Source organism: Orcinus orca, chromosome 16, assembly GCF_937001465.1.
Source record: "Orcinus orca chromosome 16, mOrcOrc1.1, whole genome shotgun sequence".
Taxonomy (NCBI): Eukaryota; Metazoa; Chordata; class Mammalia; order Artiodactyla; family Delphinidae; genus Orcinus; species Orcinus orca.
Genome location: NC_064574.1, coordinates 51,713,284 through 51,733,735, shown reverse-complemented (window position 1 = coordinate 51,733,735; position 20,452 = coordinate 51,713,284). Strand labels below are relative to the sequence as shown.

Below are 20,452 nucleotides of genomic sequence, written 5' to 3'. Positions count from 1 at the left end.
CTCTCGCACATACTCATCAAACCAACCACACAGCCCTGCCTGCACATTTGCTTGTTTCTGGGAAGCCCAGGTGGCGCTGATGGGGTACAGTATCCTGGGCCTTGGGAGGAGGGGCAGGGCTGGTCCAGGAGGCCAGAGGCCTGGCTGCAGAATGGTGGGCATTGGGAAAGGGGAGCATTAGCTCGGTCCCAGGCAGACCCTATGGTGGCCTAGGACCCAGCTCTCAGCCCCACCCCGTGGGGGCAGGTGAGGTGACTCAAGCCCCCACAGAGACCTGCTGTCTCATTGTTTTGCTCCTTCGTTCCGGGGGGAGGATTCACAGAATCAGCAGTGAGTCACTGGCTGAGTCAGCTCCTGGGGAGTCCTGGCTGCCTCAGCCCAAATCTGAGACACCCGGCTCTAAGATGAGGGAGGATGGGGGACACCCCACTCGTGTGTGTGTGTGTGTGGAGGGGGTGTTCTCCTAGCCAGCCCTGTTTCGGAAATTCAACAGGCAGGTTGGGGACCTGCCTGGCCCTGCAGCCCCCAACACCCACCTTTCAGGTGGGAGAGCTGGGCCTCCCAGGTTGCTGGGCCTCCTGTCTCCTCTCCATTTGGTCTCCCTGGTGGCAAGGGGTTACAAAAGGACAGTGCAAAGGTCAGAAGTCAGGATGTTGAATCCTAGGTGGGCAGGACACCTGGGTCCCTGGCCAGACCACCATCCAAAGTCCTACCTGCCAACCCCCGTTTTAACCCTGACTGGACCCTTCTTCCCAATGTTCCCATACCCGAGGGAAAAAATAGGAACTAGGGTAAAAATAATTTATTGAAATTGGAGGAATAAATAAGATGTGTGGGAGGAGTTACAAATAACTGTAAAAATCATTAACATGTATGTACACAAAGGCGCTCCGGGCCTCGGGGGTGGGGCCTGAGCCCAGGGGCGGGGCGGGGCCTCCCCGCGGAGGAGATCCGGCGCCGGCACTCGGGCGCTCCCAGAGGTAGACCGCTTATTTACAACGGAGGAAACAGCACGCGGTCTCCCCAGATCCCTAAACCCCGCGGCCCCGGGCGGCCCTGCGAGCTCGCCGCGCCCCCAGAGCCCGTCCCCGGCGTCCTGTGGGCCCGCTACCCTGCGAGTGCCCGCGGAGCTGCACCCCTTGCACGATCTTCTGTACCCAGGAGCGGTGGGCGGCTAGGCTGATGTAGACGCCAGGCCGGTTGCGCTCCGCACAGCCCTCGCCCCAGCTGATGACGCCCGCCAGCAGCCAGGTGCGCTCGACCTGGCACATCAGGGGGCCTCCGGAGTCGCCCTGCGGAGAGGAGGGAAGGTTAGGGACCCGCGTGGGGCAAGCGGTGAGCAGAGCCCAGGACCCGCGCCGCAGTAGGTGGCAGTTCCCTTCGCGGGGGACCATTTCTCCGACCTGGGGGCCGCGGCACCCTAACCAACGCCACCAGGACCGGGAGGGCGGGGAAGGACACACTTCCCAGGCTCACTTCCGGTAAGAAGCACTTTGTGCTAGACCTTCTCCCTCACAGCCCTGGAGGCAGGGAGGATTGTGACTTGCTTCACAGTTGAGGAAACCGAGGCTCAGAAAGAAGAAAACTGACCCAGCCCGGGTGTGGACCATTGCACCGTCCCACCGTGCTCCGCCACAGTGGTGGAACTGGAGCTGGCTCTGGGGGCCAGGACCGTGGCACCCCTTCAGGAGGATGCCAGCTCCCTGAGAATGGGGTCAGGCACACCGGAGGTGCTCAGAATGTTTGATGTATGAACGGCTGAGCCAGGCTGGGGCCGGGTTCTGTAGGCATCTATCTAGGGGGACTACCAGGTCACAGCTGATTCTGGGAGGAGGCGCAGGAGCAGAGGGGTGATGGAGCTCAGTGGGGCAGGGCTGGGAAGGAGGTGGTGTGCTCACCAGACAGGCGTCCCGCTCCCCCTCCAGGTAGCCAGCGCATAGCATGTCCTCCGTAATGGCGCCCTGCCCGGCTCCCCGCCAGTACAGGCGGCTGCAGACTGCTGAGTCGATGATGGGAACCTTTAGCTTCTGGAGGGTCCGAGGGTCGGGCAGGGGCACTGGGAGCAGGGAGGAGAGAGTCAGGCTTGGGAGACTCTCCTGGTGGCCTCCTCAATTCCCTCCTCAATTCCCTCAGCAGCGTTTCTCAAAGGTTAAGTGGATCAACTCTGTCAGGCTCTCCCACAATGCCTGCAGAAAGCCCAAATTCCAGGACTCCACTCTGGATCTACTGAATCCCAAATTAACGTGCAGCCTGAAACTCTGAATCTTTAACGAGATCTCTGATGCCAATGAGATGGTTCAAACCAATGGTCCAGGCTTGTCCCATCTCAGGCACTACTTTATCCAGCACTGGTACTGCTACAGGCTAATGGCCACTCAGTGTTGAATCTTATTGGGACTTGAGGGACCCCTGCCATCCCCTAGGGGGATTGATCCTAGGGTTGGTCTGTAGACCTTCCCCAGTTCATAAATCCACCTTTCACAGGAGCCCCTAAGAATGACCGTGGGGAGACTGACTGAAACTTCAGAGTCAGTGGGGTCCCCAGACGCCCAAACTGGTGTCATTTCTCTTAATTCTTCTGGAATCTGGTTAAAGTTCCATATATATATGTCACTGCTTCTCTGCCTCTTACTTCATCTAATCTAATTTGTGTTTCTAGATGAGGTTTTCCAAACCTCCAGACTTGGTTTGCCAATTATATTTTACCATTTATGGAGACTGCATTTTCTCCTGGGAATTTTGCCTGCAATTGTGTCATGATGCCACCAGGGGGCGTTTATTCCAGATTTGGAATCTTAGGGCTGTTTTCATATTCACCTGGTTCAGCTTGGTCCCATAGACACCTCCTCTCAGCTGTTCCTATATCACTTAATATCTTGGTTGATCTGGCATCTTTGCCTCAGAACACAGCAAAAGGTACCTTTTAACTAGAAATGATCTAGAACTATCCACCTAGGCTTCTGTGTCATCACATCTCTGGGTCACAACCTGTCTTTTCTTCTATCTGTGTTGTGCTCTGCCTCTGGCCTCTATCCTTTGCTGCCCGTGGCACCTGTATCTCCCAGTGTCCACCGCCCTCTGTCCCCACCCACCCCCATACCCCTGGTGAGAAAGAAGCCACACCTCCATCGTGGATGCTCCCCCAGCCAGCAACCCAGCAGTTGGTGTCCGGAAGGAGATGGACGGAGGAATCAGGCAGGCAGATGGGCAGGATGCGTTCAGAGAACTGGATGGCGTGCTCCAGGTGCACCAAGGCGATGTCAGCACGGGCGCCTTTCTTCCAGGAGTACGCAGGGTGGAGCTTCACCCAGGCAATACCCACCTCCTGGGACCTCGGGCCGGGGTTCCCCAGCTGCCAGGCCCCCAGCAGCACAGAGAACAGGGCTGGTTTGTTCGGATGGCTAGAAGGGAGAGGGAGGGGGTGGCATCAGCCAGGAACCACTGGGTGTTCAGGAAGCGTCTGGGAAGGGTTTCTGGTGTAATGGCATATGAAGGCTCCTGGTGAGCAAAAGAGGCTTCTGGGGAGAAGCAGGGACTCTCCTGAGGGACCCAAGACTGGACTGAGGCCTGGAAGCCGGGGCCGTGTGGGCAGCCCGGGGTCTGGGGAATCGAGTGGAAGGGACCGGCTGAGCGTACGTACCCCTTGAAGCAGTGGGCGGCCGTGACCACCCAGCGGTTGGTGAGCAGGGAGCCTGCACAGTGGTGGGTGCCATTCTTCTGGATGCTCACAAGCCAGGGCCACTCAGCATCGGTGCTGTCCTCACCACCCACGATTCGGTTCAGGCGTTGGGGCTTTCCACAGGCTGGGGGACCTGGCGGAGGAGGGGCCGGTGTGTCAGACCCTCAGGCACAATCCTCATCCCTTCCAGCCCCCCTTCCCTGCCTTCAGCACTTAGGCCTGTGCTCCAGTCTCCTCCCACCCTGGCTCCGTTCTTTGCTGCCTCTTCCCCGGCCCTTCCACCCTCTGCCCTCCACTCTGGCTCAGCACTTGGTCCTCTAGCCCTTTTACATTCTCGGGCCGCTCACCCCCTCCTGGGCCTCTCTCCTCCGCATCCTGACTCGCTGGGCCGCATCCTCACTTTCTGGGCCTCTTTTCCTGCCTGCCCTTCCTCTCCAGCTCAAACACCCTCTTGCCCCACTGCCCGCTTCTGACCTGTCCCCCACAGACAGACACACAGACACTACCCTGCCCTTCAGGCTTCCTCCCTCCCCGCTTCCCTGAGGGCAGCTCTGACTTACCAGCTGTCTTGGCAGCAGCTAGGGTGGCTGAGGGCAAGAGAAAGAAAGGGTCAGGTCGGTGGAGGGGAGCCCTGGTACCCAGCAATCCTTCCCGGTGGCTCAGTCCCTGGGGCCCTCCAGACCTTCCCAGGCGGGGCATTTCCTGGAGCCTGGGCAGGACAGACCGAAACCTCAGGCCCTCGGTGTGAGCTGCAGCCTTGGCCTCCCTGCAACTTCCTGTCCAGCCTGTACCCAGGCTCCATCCAGCCTACCTGGGGGTGAGGGGTCAGCCCCTGGGGTGTCTCACTGAGGTGAGAGGGAGAACCCCCCTCCCAGGCCTTAGGTCTGGATGCCGCTGCCCCGGCAGTGGACCATGCAGACCCAAGAGACAGGAACGGGACATGAAGAGGGTAAATAACAAGCAGAGCTGAGCACACTGAGCACTGACTGCACTAAGCCCTGTCCTGGGCCCTGTAGTGCAGTGTTCTATGTACTCCTCACAGCTGTGGAGGAACCTGAGGCTCAGAGCAGGCAAATGACAGAGAGGGAGAGGGAGAGAGGGAGGTGGGGGAACAAAGCAACAGATGAGAGGGAGAGGAGGGATTCAGGCAGGACCAAGAGGGAGGACGGCTGGGTGGATAATGGGGAAGGGGTGGAGGGGACAGCAGGCCCTCAGGACTCACCTGGAGCAGCCAGAAGCAGCAGGGAGGTTACAATGCTGAGGTAGTGCCTCCCCAGGGCAGGGAGAGTCTCGGGAACCACCATGGCCACTGCCGACAGGAGAGCTTGGATTCCCTGCAGGCCACCCCGGGTTTTATCCTGTGAGGCAGAATGCTGTTGGACCAGTCTCCCGAGTGAGTGGCTCAGTCCCGCCACCCCGGGCTGTCAGTCACAGGGAGGGGGTGGGGCTTTGGGGAGGAAATAAGCCGTTAAAGTCAGGGGTGGGGCTGGCGGTGGGGTTGGAGGGCTCTAGCTGGGACCCCTACCTCGGGCCTGGATCCGCGGACTCAGGTCTCAGGATCTGGGCTCTGGAGGGGCAGGAGAGGGAACTTGGGCCCTCAGGTCTAGGCTGGGCCTTGACCTTGACTGGAGGGGCAGGGCAGAGAAAGGCCCTTAAGCTTGAAGGGGGGGTGGTCCGGGTGGGGAAGGAAGGCACGCAGACTCTGGGGCCTGGGTCCGCGGTGGCGGGAGCCGTTGGGGAGGCCCTGGGGCCTTGGGTGGGTGACAGCGGGCAAGGGACTGCCCAGAGGCTCCGTAACGGCTCCTGTGACTCAGCGGAAGACCTGACCCAGCCCTGGGCTCGGGGATCCCGTTAACCCACTTGCCAGAAGGCGTGAATCAGACCCCCGGTGGCCACTTGTCCCGGGGACACCTTCCTGTGGGCCCTGTCACTCAGCAGCCTAAGGATTCATCTCTCACCTGGACTTCCAGGAACCCCAGGTGGGGCAGCCAGTTGCCCAGGTGGCTGTGACTGATGCGGCTGCCTGGGGAGGGCTGGGATGCTGAGTCCCCACACCCCACCCCAGCCCCTGTGCTCCCAGGACCACCCCCCTGAACCCCTCCTTGGGGTCAAACGGCTGCTGGGTGATGCTTGAGCGGGGAGCCCAGGTGGGGGTGTGGGAAGCAAAATGCTCCCCCAAGGAATCTGCCCGCGTGATCCTGTAACCCTCACCCTGCAGTCAGGTCTTCCGTGACTCAGTACCCCACACTCCAGACACCCGTGCTCTGAGCAGGAGGAGTCAGGCTTCTTCTGAGAGAGACTGTGTATCTTTGTCCTTCAGTCATTTGATCAACAAAACTTGCGATGGCCCTCGATATGCCTGGGGAGGGGCATGGACATAACAGCAGTTACGGTGTGCGTAGTGAGCCAGGCACCACCTCATTCAGTCTGCAAAGTCCCTTATTATTATTCCCATTCTGCAGATGAGCAAACTGAGGCCACTTAGGGAGGTGAGTGACTTACACAAGGTCCCGCAGCTGGTGAGGGGAGGAGCCCAGATGTGAACCCCAATTCTAGAGAAGGGCCAACTGGACTCTTGGAGCCCTGAGGGAGCCCAGCAGCAGACGGATGGTGACCCGCCTCCTGGGGTCAAAAGTGCTGGGTGGGTGGGAGCCCAGGGGAGGCACCTGATGCCGGCGGGGGGCGGGGGCCGCCAGTGAGGGCTGCCCAGAAAGGAGGACCTTGAAAGGGAGGCTGAAGGAAATGATGGAGTTAACCCTACAGAGGCTGGGGATGGGGACCAGTTGGGGGGGAAGCCCGAGGTCACAGAGAGGGAGTGAGGGCCCGGTGGGTGGCTCGGGGCATTGGGAGGGGCTGCCACCACAGCCCGTGTCCTTTGTGGGCAGACCGCCTACCACAGCTTCTCCTAAGCCCCACAGCTTAGCCAACACACGTTCTGCCCCCAGAGCCTGCCCAGGGGTGGACTCCCCTCCTGCTGTCCACCTCCTCAGGCTGTTAGGGGTTCCAAGAGTCTGTGAGACTCACCTGGAGATCATCGATACCAAAAAGGATCATTGATGTGTTTTACTGGCCCCTGCTTGGGTTGGAGGGGCAGGAGGCAACTCAGGATTAAACCGCAGGCCAGAGGTGCCCTCCTGCTGCGTGGAGGCCCCTGCCCCACTCCACCCAAAGACAAGGCAAGGGTGGGGCGCAGGAGCGTGAACAGCTCCTAGCTGACGCATTCACCTCTGTCCCAGGACTGGGGGTGGGGAGACTGCTGGGAAACAGAGTGGCTAAGGTGAGGGGCACCTCCAGTGGGGCCCCAGCAGCAGTCGAGCAGAAATGCCAGCAGGGTGGGGGAAGGGGGCTCCCCGCCACTGCCCTCCCCCACCTACTGTCTGTCCTGGGTCCACCTCTGTGCCCTGTGGCTGGCCTTGCCCCTCATGCTCTTCCAACCCACTCCCTTCCTGAATCTAAGGCAGTTGGCCTCCCCAGCTCACCCTACAAGCACTTATTGGGCACCGGCTGTATGCCAGGTCCTGTGCTGGGCACTGGGACACGATAATGAATAAGACACATGTCCTATCCTTAGACAGCACACATCTCCCCAGGGGTGGGAGGCAGTAAGCAAGTAATGACCGCAAGGGGTCATGGGGGGATGGGCACAGAGGCCTGGGACTGGGGTAGGAGTGTCAGGGAAGGAGGGGGCTGTAGGCGTGGACCCTGGAGGGCCATCCTGAGGGTGGGTGCTGTGTGCTGCGACTCTCAGAGGAGAGGGACGGTGAGGAGGTTCCCCATGGATCCTCGGGATCTAGGTTGGTACCTGGTGCACACTGGGTCTCGATGGATATTTGTTGAATGAATAAACAAATGAGGAAGAAGTGAGTCTGGAGAATTCCACTGGGGACCGACTGCTTCAGCCTCTTGCCTCTCCAGTTCCTCTGTGTTCCAGCTCTGTGTGCCATTCATGCCACCTGGATCACTTCCCAGGTGATCCAAGGGGCAGGCATGTGCCCCAAGATGTTTCCGTCTTCGTGATGGGGTGGCCAGGAAGATAGCCCCAAGGGGAAGGGCCCGGGAAGAACCAGGGGAAGTCCAGAAAAGCCAGTGAAGACTTCCTGGCACAAGTCCTGGAAAAGGGCCCCACAGACCGGCTCCCCAGTTCCCAAGGAGTGGAGACCTTGGTATGATTCAATATTCATTCAAACAGAATATTCATTGTGCCCACGGTATGCCAGACCTATGCCAGGCATCGTGGCTGGGCATCTCTTCACCGGGGCAGGAGATGGATAGGCTGCCCACCCTGCCACCCACTATCCGTGCCCCTGTCAGGCCGTCTCAGGACCACTGATGATTTTGCAGGGAGCTGGGGGTGACAGATAGGGCTGCAGAGGCCTCAGAGGGCATAGCAGCGGGAGCCAGCAATGCTCAATCCAGAGAAGTGACTCACTGCCCCCCTTCTCTCAGCATCTCAGACGTGGGCACCGGAGTCTGGCAGATATCTGATCAGGGGTATCCGTTCATTATCCAACCAAATCTACTGAGCACCTACTGCGATACGGCTGTGAACAAACCAAAGACAATCCTGCCCTCACGGCAGGGACACCAGGGGAAACAGAATAAACAACATAAATAAGTAAATCATTTAGTTTAATAGATGATAAAGTCTATGGGGAAAACCAAAGCCGGAAGGGACTCGGGTGGGGGTGGGGATGGGAGGGGGAACAGGAGGTGGGGTGTGGCATTTTGGGGTTTGTAATCTTACATCAGGAGCCCAGGGAAGAAGTGCAAACCTTCAGCTGAGACTTGCAGGAGAGGGGCAGAGGCAGGTGTGGTCAGAGACCATTCCAGCCGCAGGAAGAGCAAACTCAAAGGCTCGGTGGGTGGAATGGAGGATTCCAGTGGCAAAGTAGAGGCACAGGGGCTAAGGGGGCCTGGCCTGGCCACCCGGCCTCCTTGTGTAGGTGACACTGAGCCTGGCTCCAGCGGATGAGTTGGGGACACTAAGGAGAAGAGGTGGGGAGAGCCATCCAGGGTGAGGGGCCAACCAGCTCAGGGCACAGGGACAGGGTACTCGGGGCAGAGGTCACCAGACCACCAGGGTCCTCGTGGGCCCAACCATATAAGGGAGCCTTGGCTTTAGGGCAGAAGCCCTGCACAGAAACCCAGCAGAGAGCGTTGGCCGCGGGAACTGCTCTCTCCTCTGAGGCTCATTTTCATGCAGTTCTGGCCCTGGCTTGGAGGTTGCGAGCTGTTTTCTGTAAGGAGAGGCTGGATCTCTGAGCTGGAGAGGGGAGCCAGGGTGGGGTGGGGGTCATGCTGAACTCCAGGCAAGCCACTTGGCTCTGAGATCAGCACTGCATTCCAGGTGTGGAATCCAGCCCTCCAGTGGGTTTGGTCAGACCCACACTGCTGTGTTTTTTAAATTGGGCAAATCCACATTAAAAAAAAAATCTGGGGGCTTCCCTGTCGGTCCAGTGGTTAAGACTCCATGCTTCCAATGCAGGGGGCACGGGTTTGACCCCTGGTTGGGGAACCAAGATCCCACAAGCCAGGCAGTGCGGCCAAAAAAAAAAAAATCTGAATTTTGACTAATGCTGTTGTGAACACGAGTGTACAAATGTTTTTCTGAGTCCCTGCTAAAACAGATGTTTGCACACCCATGTTCACAGCAGCATTATTCTCAGCAGACAAAAAGGTGAAACAACCCAGTGTCCATCGATGGATGAATGGATAAACAAAAGGTGGACCATTACGTACTGTTCAGCATGAAAAGGAATGAAGCACTGACACACGCTACAACATGGATGGACCTTATGCTGAGTGAAAGAAGCCAGACGCAAAAGGACAAATACTGTATGATTCCACCTATACGAGGTCCCTAGAGCAGTTAAATTCATAGCAACAGAAAGTAGAGGATGGGTGCCAGAGACTGGGGGAGGGGGATCGGAGTTAGTGTTTAATGGGAAAGGAGTTTGCTCAAGAAGATGAAAGTTCTGGAGACGGATGGTGGTGATGGTTGCACAACACTGTGAATGTATGTAATGCCATTGGACTGTACACTTAAAAATGGCCAAAATGATAAATCTTATGTATATTTCACTACAATTAAAAAATGGAAAAAGAAATCTGAATATCCACTGTTTCATGAACCTCAGAAGCTGTGGCAACACTGGGCCCCGCTGGGCTGAGAGGCCTGATTCCAGTCCAGCCACACTTACCCACCCGCACTCCGCGGTTTGGGCCAGCCAGGGCACCACATCTTTGGGTATCTCCTGCGCTCGGAGGGCAGGGCTTGGGACAGAACAGATGCTCCATCCCTGCCGGGTGACTCAAGTAAGCTCCCAGAGCAAGCAGAGCACTCCGAAGGAGCCAGGGACATAGCAGCTGCTTCTTCCAACCTGGCCTCAGTTTATGCATCTGTGCAGAGGCCTGTCAGCCCCGCTAAGTCTGTCATGACTGCTCAGGCTGAGCGCCGACTGAGCAACAGCCAGGCTGTGCTGTCTGCAGGCAAGTTTTTCCAGGGCCCTAATGGTTTTTTGTTTTTGTTTTTTGTTTTTTGTTTTTTCTATACGCGGGCCTCTCACTGTTGTGGCCTCTCCCGTTGCAGAGCACAGGCTCTGGACGCACAGGCTCAGCGGCCATGGCTCACGGGCCCAGCCACTCCGTGGCATGTGGGATCTTCCCGGACCGGGGCACGAACCCGTGTCCCCTGCATCGGCAGGCGGACTCTCAACCACTGCGCCACCAGGGAAGCCGCCTAATGGTTTTGAGGAACCTGGCCTGGCTGGTCTCCAGGACACTGCTCACCAGCTGGCATTTCATCACCTTCCCGAGGGAACATCCTTCCATCTAACCACTCCTGAACTGTCCTAGGAGCTCGGCTGTCACTCGGGGCTCCCTGCCTCTTGGAGATTGGGGTGAAGAATGCTCTTAGTCATGGAGGAAAGGAGACATTTCCAGTGATGTTTGGAAAGGTCTCCCCATCCCAAAAGCCCGGGTCCCCCTCAGAGCCTCACCATGGCTCCTATGGCCCCAGGCCTCGCATTTCCTCTACCTCTGCCCAGGCTCCTCAAGGCCCTCTTGGTTCTGCTTACCCCAGTCCCAGCCCCAGAGTTCTGTTTCTTCTTCCTTCCACGAGAAACCCAGCTTCATCGGTGCACACTGAATCCTTTCGCCATCTTCAGGCTCTCGGACCCTGGGCTGTGTAGTCCAGGCACTCCCCACCCGCACCCCCCACCCCAAATTCTGCGAAATAAAATTTTCTCCATCTTATAACAGCATTGCCTGTCCTCTTGACATTTCCTCAAAATGGAAGTTGAGCATCCCCCTCCTTGCCAGCCTTCCTTTCTGTAGTCTTAGGGGTCCCTCCTCCCCAGTCCCTTCCTCAACCCCATACTTTCTAAACACAGAGCCCCTCCTTGACCCACACCACTGTCTGACTCTTTGAATGCTGGACATCCAGGGTCCAGGTGTTAATAGTGTGACTCCATGTATCTTCACTCTGGTTAATGTCTTCCTGGAATATAGAGCATTGTTCATTCTCGTGGTCCACTGAGACTTTCAGCACTTTTAAAAAAACTGCACTTATACCTGTTCCTCCATTCCTTAGTGGTCCATCTCTTTCTCGATGGCAGGTCTCCATGTCAGCTTCCTCCAGAGTTTTCCTTCCATGGCTTAGAGCATTCTCCTAGGTTTTGCTCATAACCTATTCCTTCTTCGGAAAAGTTGGCTGTACGTCAGAATTCTTAGAGCACGTTTTCCCCATTGACTCCTGTTGTTCTGGAAAAATATCCCACCAGCCTGGCTGGGAATCACCAGGGAGGAAGGTGGCCAGTCATCCTACAGAAATGTCATTGGAAAGGTCTCCTTTCCTCCATGACTAAGAGTGTCCTTCACCAGTCAAGCACACTGCTCTTCCTCCTACCCAGGACCAACTAGAATGACTCTCACTGCAACACTGAGAAATCAGTCTGGAAGGACTGCAATTCCTCTGCACCAGGAAACAGAGAGGGGAGCCCCATGCTGGGAAGGGCTGAGCCCAGATGGAGCCTGATGGGAAGAGTTGAGCTGGGAAAGGCAGAGGGAGTGGGCACGCTGGGCAAACTGCCTTGCTAGGTGCCCATCGCCGGCCTGGGCCACTTCTAGCACTCTTGGTGACTCATCAAAGACTCGCAGACCTAGGAGTTGTGAGGTCAGAGGTCATGGCCAAGGGCTCATGGAGAGGAAGTGACTGTACAGAATTAACTTCGGCTAGGGGTAGGTGGAGAATGAGAGGCCCCCAGTTCCATAGGTGAGCTGGACACAGAGCTGGAGTCTGCAGGTCTGCCTGTGGGGTACCTACTGAGCCATGAGCTAGGCAGCCACGTGATGCTGGCCAGAGAGAAGGTGTGGAGAAACCAGCTCCAGCATCCCCTGCAGGGTGGAGAGCCACCTGCCTCCAGCCACGTTCCTCCTCCCCCACCAACCCCCAGGGAAATAAGTGACTGTGCTAATTACTGCTAATGAATGGCTTCTGGGTAAGTCAGAGTGTGGACGTTTCTCTTGCCAGGAGGACAGACAACTCTGGGGGAGTCAGTTGGCAGCTGGGATTGGGATACCCCTGATCTAGGGGCCCAGGGAGAGAGACACCCCCCACTTGCAGTCCATAGCTGTGCCTCTAAGACACAGGCTGGGTACTGGGGATCTGGATTCCCACCAGGCATCTTTAACTAGGAATCTGGAGGTTCCCTCAAATTCAGACACTCCCCAGGCACCATGTCTCAGAAAACGGCACCACCATGCACCCAGTTGCTCAAGCCACACGCCTGCGAGCCATCTTTGATTTAGCCTTTTCCTCCCCACCCATAACCAATTGTAAAGGAAAAACTCCTTTCCTGTACACATAGAATACTTTTGACACCAGATGTGTGGGTTTTTCCACCACAAGCAATTCTCTGTGGACACCAACTGTGTGTCGTACGATTTAACTCAATTCTGACACTAACTGGAGTTTGTGCAGACGCCACAGGTTAAAGCCTCAGTCCCATAAGACTCCCCCCATCTCAGATGCCAATCACAAGTGGTGGGTCCTCAGGTCACCTGCACTTGTCTGACGTGGCTACAAATCTGGAGTTCCCAGGAACCCCCTCCTCAGGTTTGATAATTTACTATAACGACTCAACAGAACTTGGGGAAACACTTATTTACATTTACCAGTTTATTATACAATAAAGGACACAGATGGACAGCCAGGTGAAGAGGCGCATGGGGCAAAGTCCGGAAGGGTCCCGACTGCAGGAGCTTCTGTCCCCATGGATCTGGAGTGTGTCACCTGCCTTGCATGTGGATGTGTTCCCCACCCTGGATGCCTTCCAAACCCTGTACTTTAGGGATTTTTATGGAGGCTCGTCACGTGGGCACAATCCATTACTAACTCAATCTCCAGCCCCTCCCCACTCCCCAGAAGATGGGAGATGGGGTTTAAGGTTTCAAGCTTCTAATCATGGCTTGGTCTTTCTGGTGACCAGTCCCCATCCAGGAACCAAAGAGGCTACCAAGAATTATCTCATTAGAACAAAAGATGCTCCAATCACCCAGGAATTCCAAGGGCTTCAGGAACGGGGGTGAGGGGGGCAGAAACCAATATATATATATATTTGCAGTGTAAGTGTCTGACATTAAGCTTCTGGTTGCTGGGGCAACCATTTCAAGACATCCATCTTGAATGAACACATCGCCAGCTGTGCAACACAGCTACTAGCTGACAACCAGATAAGGAGCCAGGCGGCCCCGCACATGAAGGATTAGAAAGGTTTAGAAAGCCCTGAGTGACCTAGATAACTGACCACTGGAGTGACCCCACTTTTCCCTTCCTAAACCCAAATTCCCACTCTTAGGTTTTATTTATTTATTTATTGGCCTTGCCGAGAGGCTTGCGGGATCTCAGTTTCCTGACCAGGGATTGAACCTGGGCCACGGTAGTGAAAGTGCTGAATCCTAACCACCAGACCACCAGGAACTCCCCCAACTCTCAGCTTTTAAATTCGGCCATGAATTAGAATTTAAATTCGACAAAGAGTGAAGCCGGGAAACCCCAGCCTCCTCACTCTTGGACCCTAATAAAGGCAGAGCCCCCTGTCCGCGTCCCCCATCCCCCCCCACCCTCGACCTTGCTGTGTGGCCCTAGGGTGTACGGTGTGCCCCCCCAGGACCTGTGAGTAATAAATCTGGTTTCTTTCCAAAGTTTCCTGAGGGTTGTTGCTAAGGTGTGTCTTGCAATCATAATAAGAACCACAAGGGCCAGCCCAGCCACAACACGTCTTGTGAAGGCCTTGCCGTGTTGTAGGGCTGGGAGAAGGGCTCAGGCACCCCTCGCCACCAGCGTTACTACTGATAGGCTGAGCCCAACACAGCAATACTTCTTACTTCCCACCAATCCATCGGCACATCCTGGTGTCTCCAGCCCAGAACAAGCGAGTGGGAGAGCCCAGGCCTTCTCCCCCACCCCACAACCCCGGCACAGGCCCGCCAGCCCCCCTCCTGGTGGGTCCTGGGTCCCCTCCAGGCTCTTCTCCCGCAGCAACCAGAGATGTTTAACAAAACACCAACTAGGTCACGGCATCTCCCCATTAAAAACCCTAGCGGTGCTCACTGCACTTAGGAGATCTCAAATCCTCGCGTCTCCTCCCTGCAGGTGCTTCAGCGTCCACCCGTGCTGACCTCTTCCCCTTCCTGTCCTCACTCCTGGCTCAAGCCCAGCCCCATTGGGCCTCTATTTCTTCTTGGCCCTTTGCACGTGCTGCTCCATCTAACCGGAAGGTCTTGACTGCACCTTCAGAGCAGGCATCTTCTCTTTGGCCTTAGTTTAAGTGACACCCTGTTATTCTTTTTTTAAAAAATTAACTAATTAATAAACTTGGCTGCGCCGGGTCTTAGTTGTGGCACGCAAGATCTTCGTTGCCACGTGCGGGACCTTTAGTTTTGGCATGGGAACTCTTAGTTGTGGCGTGTGGGATCTAGTTCCCAGACCAGGGATAGAACCCAGGCCCCCTGCATTGGGAGCACGTAGTCTTAGCCACTGGACCACCAGGGAAGTCCCTCTGTTATTCTTTTACACAGCCCTGTTGGGAAAAGTGTGGAAGACTTGAAATGGGCAAATGAGATGCCTGGATAGCCTTCCAAGGCAAGCTGGAGCCTCCAGGGATCATCCGATCCCATAGGGGAGTGCACCTTTGTTTGTCTCTGATGAGGAGGCTATTTGACAGCTCTGTGGAGACAGAAGTTAATTGGCAGAAAACTGATAGTAATGCCAATAATTCCTGCTCCTAGAAAGCAAGTCATATCCCACCAATGCTACTGATTACCCTGTGAGGATGGACAGCATTGCTGGTTGGCATTCTCGTCATCCTGTGGAAGAGATGATTCCAAACGTTACATTCCTTGCTTTAGGCTACTGAGCAGTCTTCCATCCATTATTAGTAAATTGATTTCAGCATTCCTGATTTCCCATGTATATGTCTCTTCTTCAGATTCTCTTTTAAACCAGTTTTAACATCTTGATGGTTTCCTCCTTCATTAATGAGTTAAAGTCTTTGACACATGCCACTCATATTTATTTGAAAGTCATGCTTTTACCTTTTTTGAAAATTACACTTTTAACAGCTCACTGTTATACCCACAGTGCTTGGCACGTAGCAGCTCCCACCTTTGCTGAGTCAATTGATTACTTAATTAAATGAAACAGTACGCAACTTTTTTCCTAACTGATAAAACAGGCTATGGATTCTATTTTTACCCTTTTATATTATTGGAATCATGCTACTACATTATTTTAATCTGTTTTCTAAATGTAATATATTTTGGTATCTTCCCATGCCAGTAAACTATTTTCATAACATGAAAATTAACACTGGACATTCATTCTTTTTACTACTGTACAGAATGCTTCATTAAACAATCTTATTCAGAAATCTTTGAAAAACATCTCTGATTATTTCCACAAGTTATATTCCTAATAGAGATATTGCTAGGTCAAAGGTTATAAACTTATATACAGCTTTTAGCATGTATTATCAAACTACTCTCTGTTCTAAAATTGTATAGTGATTTATTTTCTTTCCTTTCTTTACCATAGAAAGATGAAATGCAAATATTTTTCCCTCATATCCTGGCAGAGTTTCAAGATCCCGTCTTTCTTGCCCTCGAGGAAAAGGGAACTAGTTTTCCAGGTGTTAATGACTTGGTCATAAGACTTACCTTGCCCTCAGGTCTGCTGGGAAAGACAAGAGGAGACAGGAAATGCTTCACTGAGGAACAGAAAAGGGGAAGGAATTCCCCCAGTCTAAATGAAGGAAAGACCAGCAAAGTTCCGTGTGAGGGCGCAGCTCAAAGGCTCAGGAGCCCCAAGGAGCCCAGGCTTCACCGGGAGACCCCAGCCATCAGGTGCCAGGGCCTGGGAGTGCCCAGAGAGGACCCACCTGATCAGAATTTACTCCTCACCCATGCCTGCCCTGAACTGGGCTGCGCTGCCAACCTCCACTTGTGCCACACCTGCCACCTCCACGCTTCCCTAGCAAAGCAGATATCCAGCCAGGACGCTCTGAGGGGGCCCAAATGAATGTCACCTACAGGCTGTAAATAGTTGCTTCCTCAAGCCCCCGACTGCCCCTTAATGCCGCTGCTCCAGCCCTCCTCTAGACCCCCAAAGGGAGTAATTAAAGAGTTAATGCTGGGGACTTCCCTGGCGGTCCAGTGGTTAAGACTGTGCTTCCAATGCAGGGGGTATGGGTTTGATCCCTGGTTGGGGAACTAAGACCCCACATGCCACTCAGCATGGCCAAAAAATGAAAAAAAAAAGGGGGGGTGTTAATGCCTGTTGAGACAGGGGACCTCCAAGAGTCTCCAGCCAGCCTTTTCTGATTGTTTCCTGCCTGTAAAGAACTGGTTGTTCAATATTTTTTATGTTGCCCCTGCACTTGTCCTGGGGATGGGGAGGGGGTCAGTGGGAGCAGTGCAGGAACTGACCTGAACAAGCCCCAGACTCCCTGAGCTGGGATAGTGGTTACTGTCATCTTCATTTCTCCTGCTTTCTTTCCCAACCTGATTTATCCTCTGAGTCCTTCCCAACTTTGCTTCCCATGGGACCAGTCTCTCTCTCACAGCTGTCCTAGGCCCACAGTTCACAGGGCAGCCCACACTGCTAAGGGCTGACGCTGCTCCAGAATCATCTGCACCTCAGTTGCAACTTCTGGCACTCAACACGTGAACTCACTTCAGCCTCCTTACCCTGCTCAAAGCACCGTCTTCCCCACCATACCTAGGAGGAAATGAGCTCAGAGAGGGGAGGAGCTCACCCCAATTCACATGACTGGGAAGTAGGAAGTCCAGGAGTCAAACACCCCAGGGCCATTTTAAGACCTTGATAAGCCTGGAACATTTGTAACCTTGAAGCCTCCACCACATGGCATCAAACATGTGAACGTGCACCTCCCTTTACCAAGTAAATGCAATGACCCTGTTACTATATGCGTTCAGTCGCAGTTGGCAAGTGAACACAGTGATATGTTGGAGACATTTAATAAACATCTATTCGTTTCGATTTGGCAGCTCCCTTTTCGGACTTGAGAGTAAGAATTATTTTTCAAGACGCAGACAGTTTTGTAAGCCCCACCGTGCTGTAATACTGAAAGGATCCAACAGGCTGCAACCTTGGTCTTCTCACGCATGTCCAGCTCCCCCGGCGCCCCCCGCGCCCCTGACGCCCCCCACGCCCCCCGCGCCCCCCGCAGCATAATCCCCATTTAACGCACAAGAAAACCACATACAGGATTCCTCTGGGTGCAAATAGCAGAGGACTGTGACTCACACTGGCTGAGGCAAAATAAGGACTATTACTGTGAGTCTACTATTCCCGGAAACACCTGCCCGGGAGGACAAAAGGTGCAAATAACTTTACGCCTTGACTTCAGAAAAATCCATCAAAAATGGCACCACTTTTTAACAGGTAACATCAAACAACTGTTGAAGCTCCAAGACTCTGAAACCCTCACCTCGCTGAGACGACAAATCCTAAACTACTGTGACCAACAACCTTAAACTGTATAACATGATTCTTACCCAATCCTCATTAAGGTCCACCTTAAACCAGACCTCCAAACCTCACTATCTCAACTTTGCCCTTCCCACCTCCTCTCCACTAAGGACTCTTTCAAGATGCTGCTCTTCCTGAACAAGGGAAGCAACAAACTCAGTTCTGTCTTTGCAACAGGCTGCTTGGATAGTACTTTCAAGGAGCCAGCATTTGACGAGGGAAACAGGACCAACACGGTGGGCCGAGCCCAACTGGGCCAGACGCAGCACTGGAGTAAATCTCCCTGGAGGGGTGGGCACTACCTGCCAAAGAGAAAGAAAGGGAACAGATGTCTGGGAGCCAAACAACAGTGTCTACTGCAGTAACCCATGCCCAGCTGGGTTAAATGCCTTGCCCAAGGCCACGCAGACTGTTGGCATAAGAGCTGGGAGGAGAACGCAGGCCTTCTGGCCAGCAGGCCATTGACCTCGTCCGCACCCACACTGGAAGCCTGGGAAGCCTCCTTCCCTGATCTCCCGGGTGCTGCTGCCTCAGGGTGACCCAGGAGGAAGCTCCTGTTCCTCGTCCCTCCGCACGAATCTGCACTAGTCCAGGTAAATATAAGCTAATTGCCCACTGATTAATTAATGACCTAGAACCGCTCTGGAACCTCAGCAGGCGGAACCATGACCACCGCGAGGGGGATGCCGGGAAGGCGGCGGCTGGGCCGATATTCGGCCTCAGAGGCTGCCGGCTGTGGGCTTTGGAACGAGGGCGGCCGCGTTGGGGGCGGCCCTTCCGCGCCCCAAGACCCCTGCCAGCGTCCCCCCGGGCCTGGACGCGCCCGAAATAGAAGGAAAAGCGTCTTCATGGTCCAGGAGCCTAGCAGGTGCCGCGGACCGCAGCGGTCTTCGACTCCGACCCCGGCTGCCTATCAGACTGTGTCTGTCGCCCCCAAGTGGCCGTGTGGGGGACTCGAGCCGGAGTTTGCTGCTCCCCACCTGAGCCCCATTCCTCCTCCTGCCTTTGTTTCCCAGAGCCTTGGAAGAAGTAAAATACGAACCATCAAAAATGAGAGGAGACGGCTTCCCTCGTGGCTCAGTGGTTAAGAATCCGCCTCATTGTAGGGGAGACGGGTTCAAGCCCTGGTCCGGGAAGAACCCACATTCTGCGGGGCAACTAAGCCAGTGCGCCACAACTACTGAGCCTGCGCTCTAGTGCCCGCAAGTCACAACTACTGAAGCCTGCGAGCCACAAGCCAGTGCAATGAGAAGCCCGCGCACCGCAACGAAGAGTAGCCCTCGCTTGCCACAACTGGAGAAAGCCCACACGCAGCACTGAAGACCCAATGCAGCCAAAAATAATAAATAAATAAAATAATTTTTTTTTTTTAAATGAGGAGACTGTGTTCAGGAGTTTTGCAAGCTGGATGTTCAATACATTATCTTTTAAAAGTCATTGTTGGGGACTTCCCTGGTGGTCAAGACCCCACGCTCCCAATGCAGGGGGCCAGGGTTCGATCCCTGGTCAGGGAACTAGATCCTGCATGCCGCAACTAAAGATCCCACATGCTGCAACTAAGACCCAGTGCAGCCAAATATATATTTTTTAAAAAGTCATCGTTAGAAGTTGTATTATATAAACCTACAATTAAATTATATTCAAAAATGTAGCAAATAATCAAAATTCATTGCTTTCTATTTATTTTACGATTATCTATGTTCTTGAGGTTTTTGTGTCTATTATATCCGTATGGTGGAAATACCATACAATGATGTGCTACTGTACATTTATTTCTGACTCCACATTCAGTGACCCTGTTGGTAACTTGACATCATCCATAATGGGAGTATTTACACCACAGAAATTGGCAAACTCTAGAAATCAGTCCCCACCCCCACAACCCCCAACTCCCACCAGGGTCAAACATTCACCAGCACACCACTTGAGTCAGACAATGGTGGGGTGCACAGAGAACAAGGCCCATGTCTTTTGGGGGGCCAGCACAGGAACATAATCAGTTTTATCAAGGCCCAGCACAGGTCCTGACCATGGTGCTCAATGAATGAGGAAGGGAGGGAGGGAGAAAATTATGTGCTAAACTGGGCTCTCTGTAAATTTTCTTAAGATCAGCTTACCTAACCTTGATTGTGCGTCTTACCTGACCTTTCCCCGGTTGACCTAACAGTCCTCACTGCACGGTGTGCAAGGCCTTGAATGCCAACAATTGAAATAGTTTCCCTGGTGAAGGTCAGCCAAGGAAGGATTTTGAGTTGGGGATGATATAATTCAAATTTTGCTTTAGGATGAGAATCAGGCCTGTGTGCAGGACAGGTTGAAGAGAGGAAGGAACAGAAACCAGGAGACCAGACTGTTTATTCAAGACTTGGCTCAGCACTCAGGACCTGTGTAGGGGCAAGGCTGTGGAGAGGAATGTAAATCACAATCCATGGCCCCAGGGAGTTCAACCTTATGGTGCAAGAGATAGTAAACTGACGATTACTATGAGTGTGATAAGTGCGTTGAAAAAGGCAGTTCAAAGTGCCAAAGAGTGACATTCTTTCTGGAGGAGGCAAAGAAGCTGTGACCCAGCCCTGACAAGTAGGGCTTGTAGGCAGAGGGAAGTTATCAAAAGAAGGAAGAGGGGTGGGTCCCAGGCTGAGAGAACTGCCCAGGCAAAGGCCTGGGTTTGTAGAGGGCCTTGGAGATTTGGCTGGAACAGGAGGGCTAAGAGGAGGGTGATA

The 20,452-nt window shown here is 54.3% G+C and overlaps 1 protein-coding gene across 1 annotated transcript; it reads right to left on the bottom strand.

Annotated features, from left to right (window-relative positions):
* Positions 1-787: 787 nt before the first annotated feature.
* Positions 788-8,297, bottom strand: PRSS22 (serine protease 22). The gene is made up of 7 exons (XM_004270463.3): positions 5,891-8,297; positions 4,902-5,037; positions 4,240-4,266; positions 3,641-3,812; positions 3,124-3,401; positions 1,899-2,056; positions 788-1,292 (listed from the first exon to the last, which is right to left on the bottom strand). The coding sequence occupies exons 2-7, from the start codon at positions 4,981-4,983 to the stop codon at positions 1,032-1,034; spliced, it is 978 nt and encodes a 325-aa protein (XP_004270511.1). The 5' UTR covers positions 4,984-5,037; positions 5,891-8,297; the 3' UTR covers positions 788-1,031.
* Between the last annotated feature and the right edge of the window lie 12,155 nt (positions 8,298-20,452).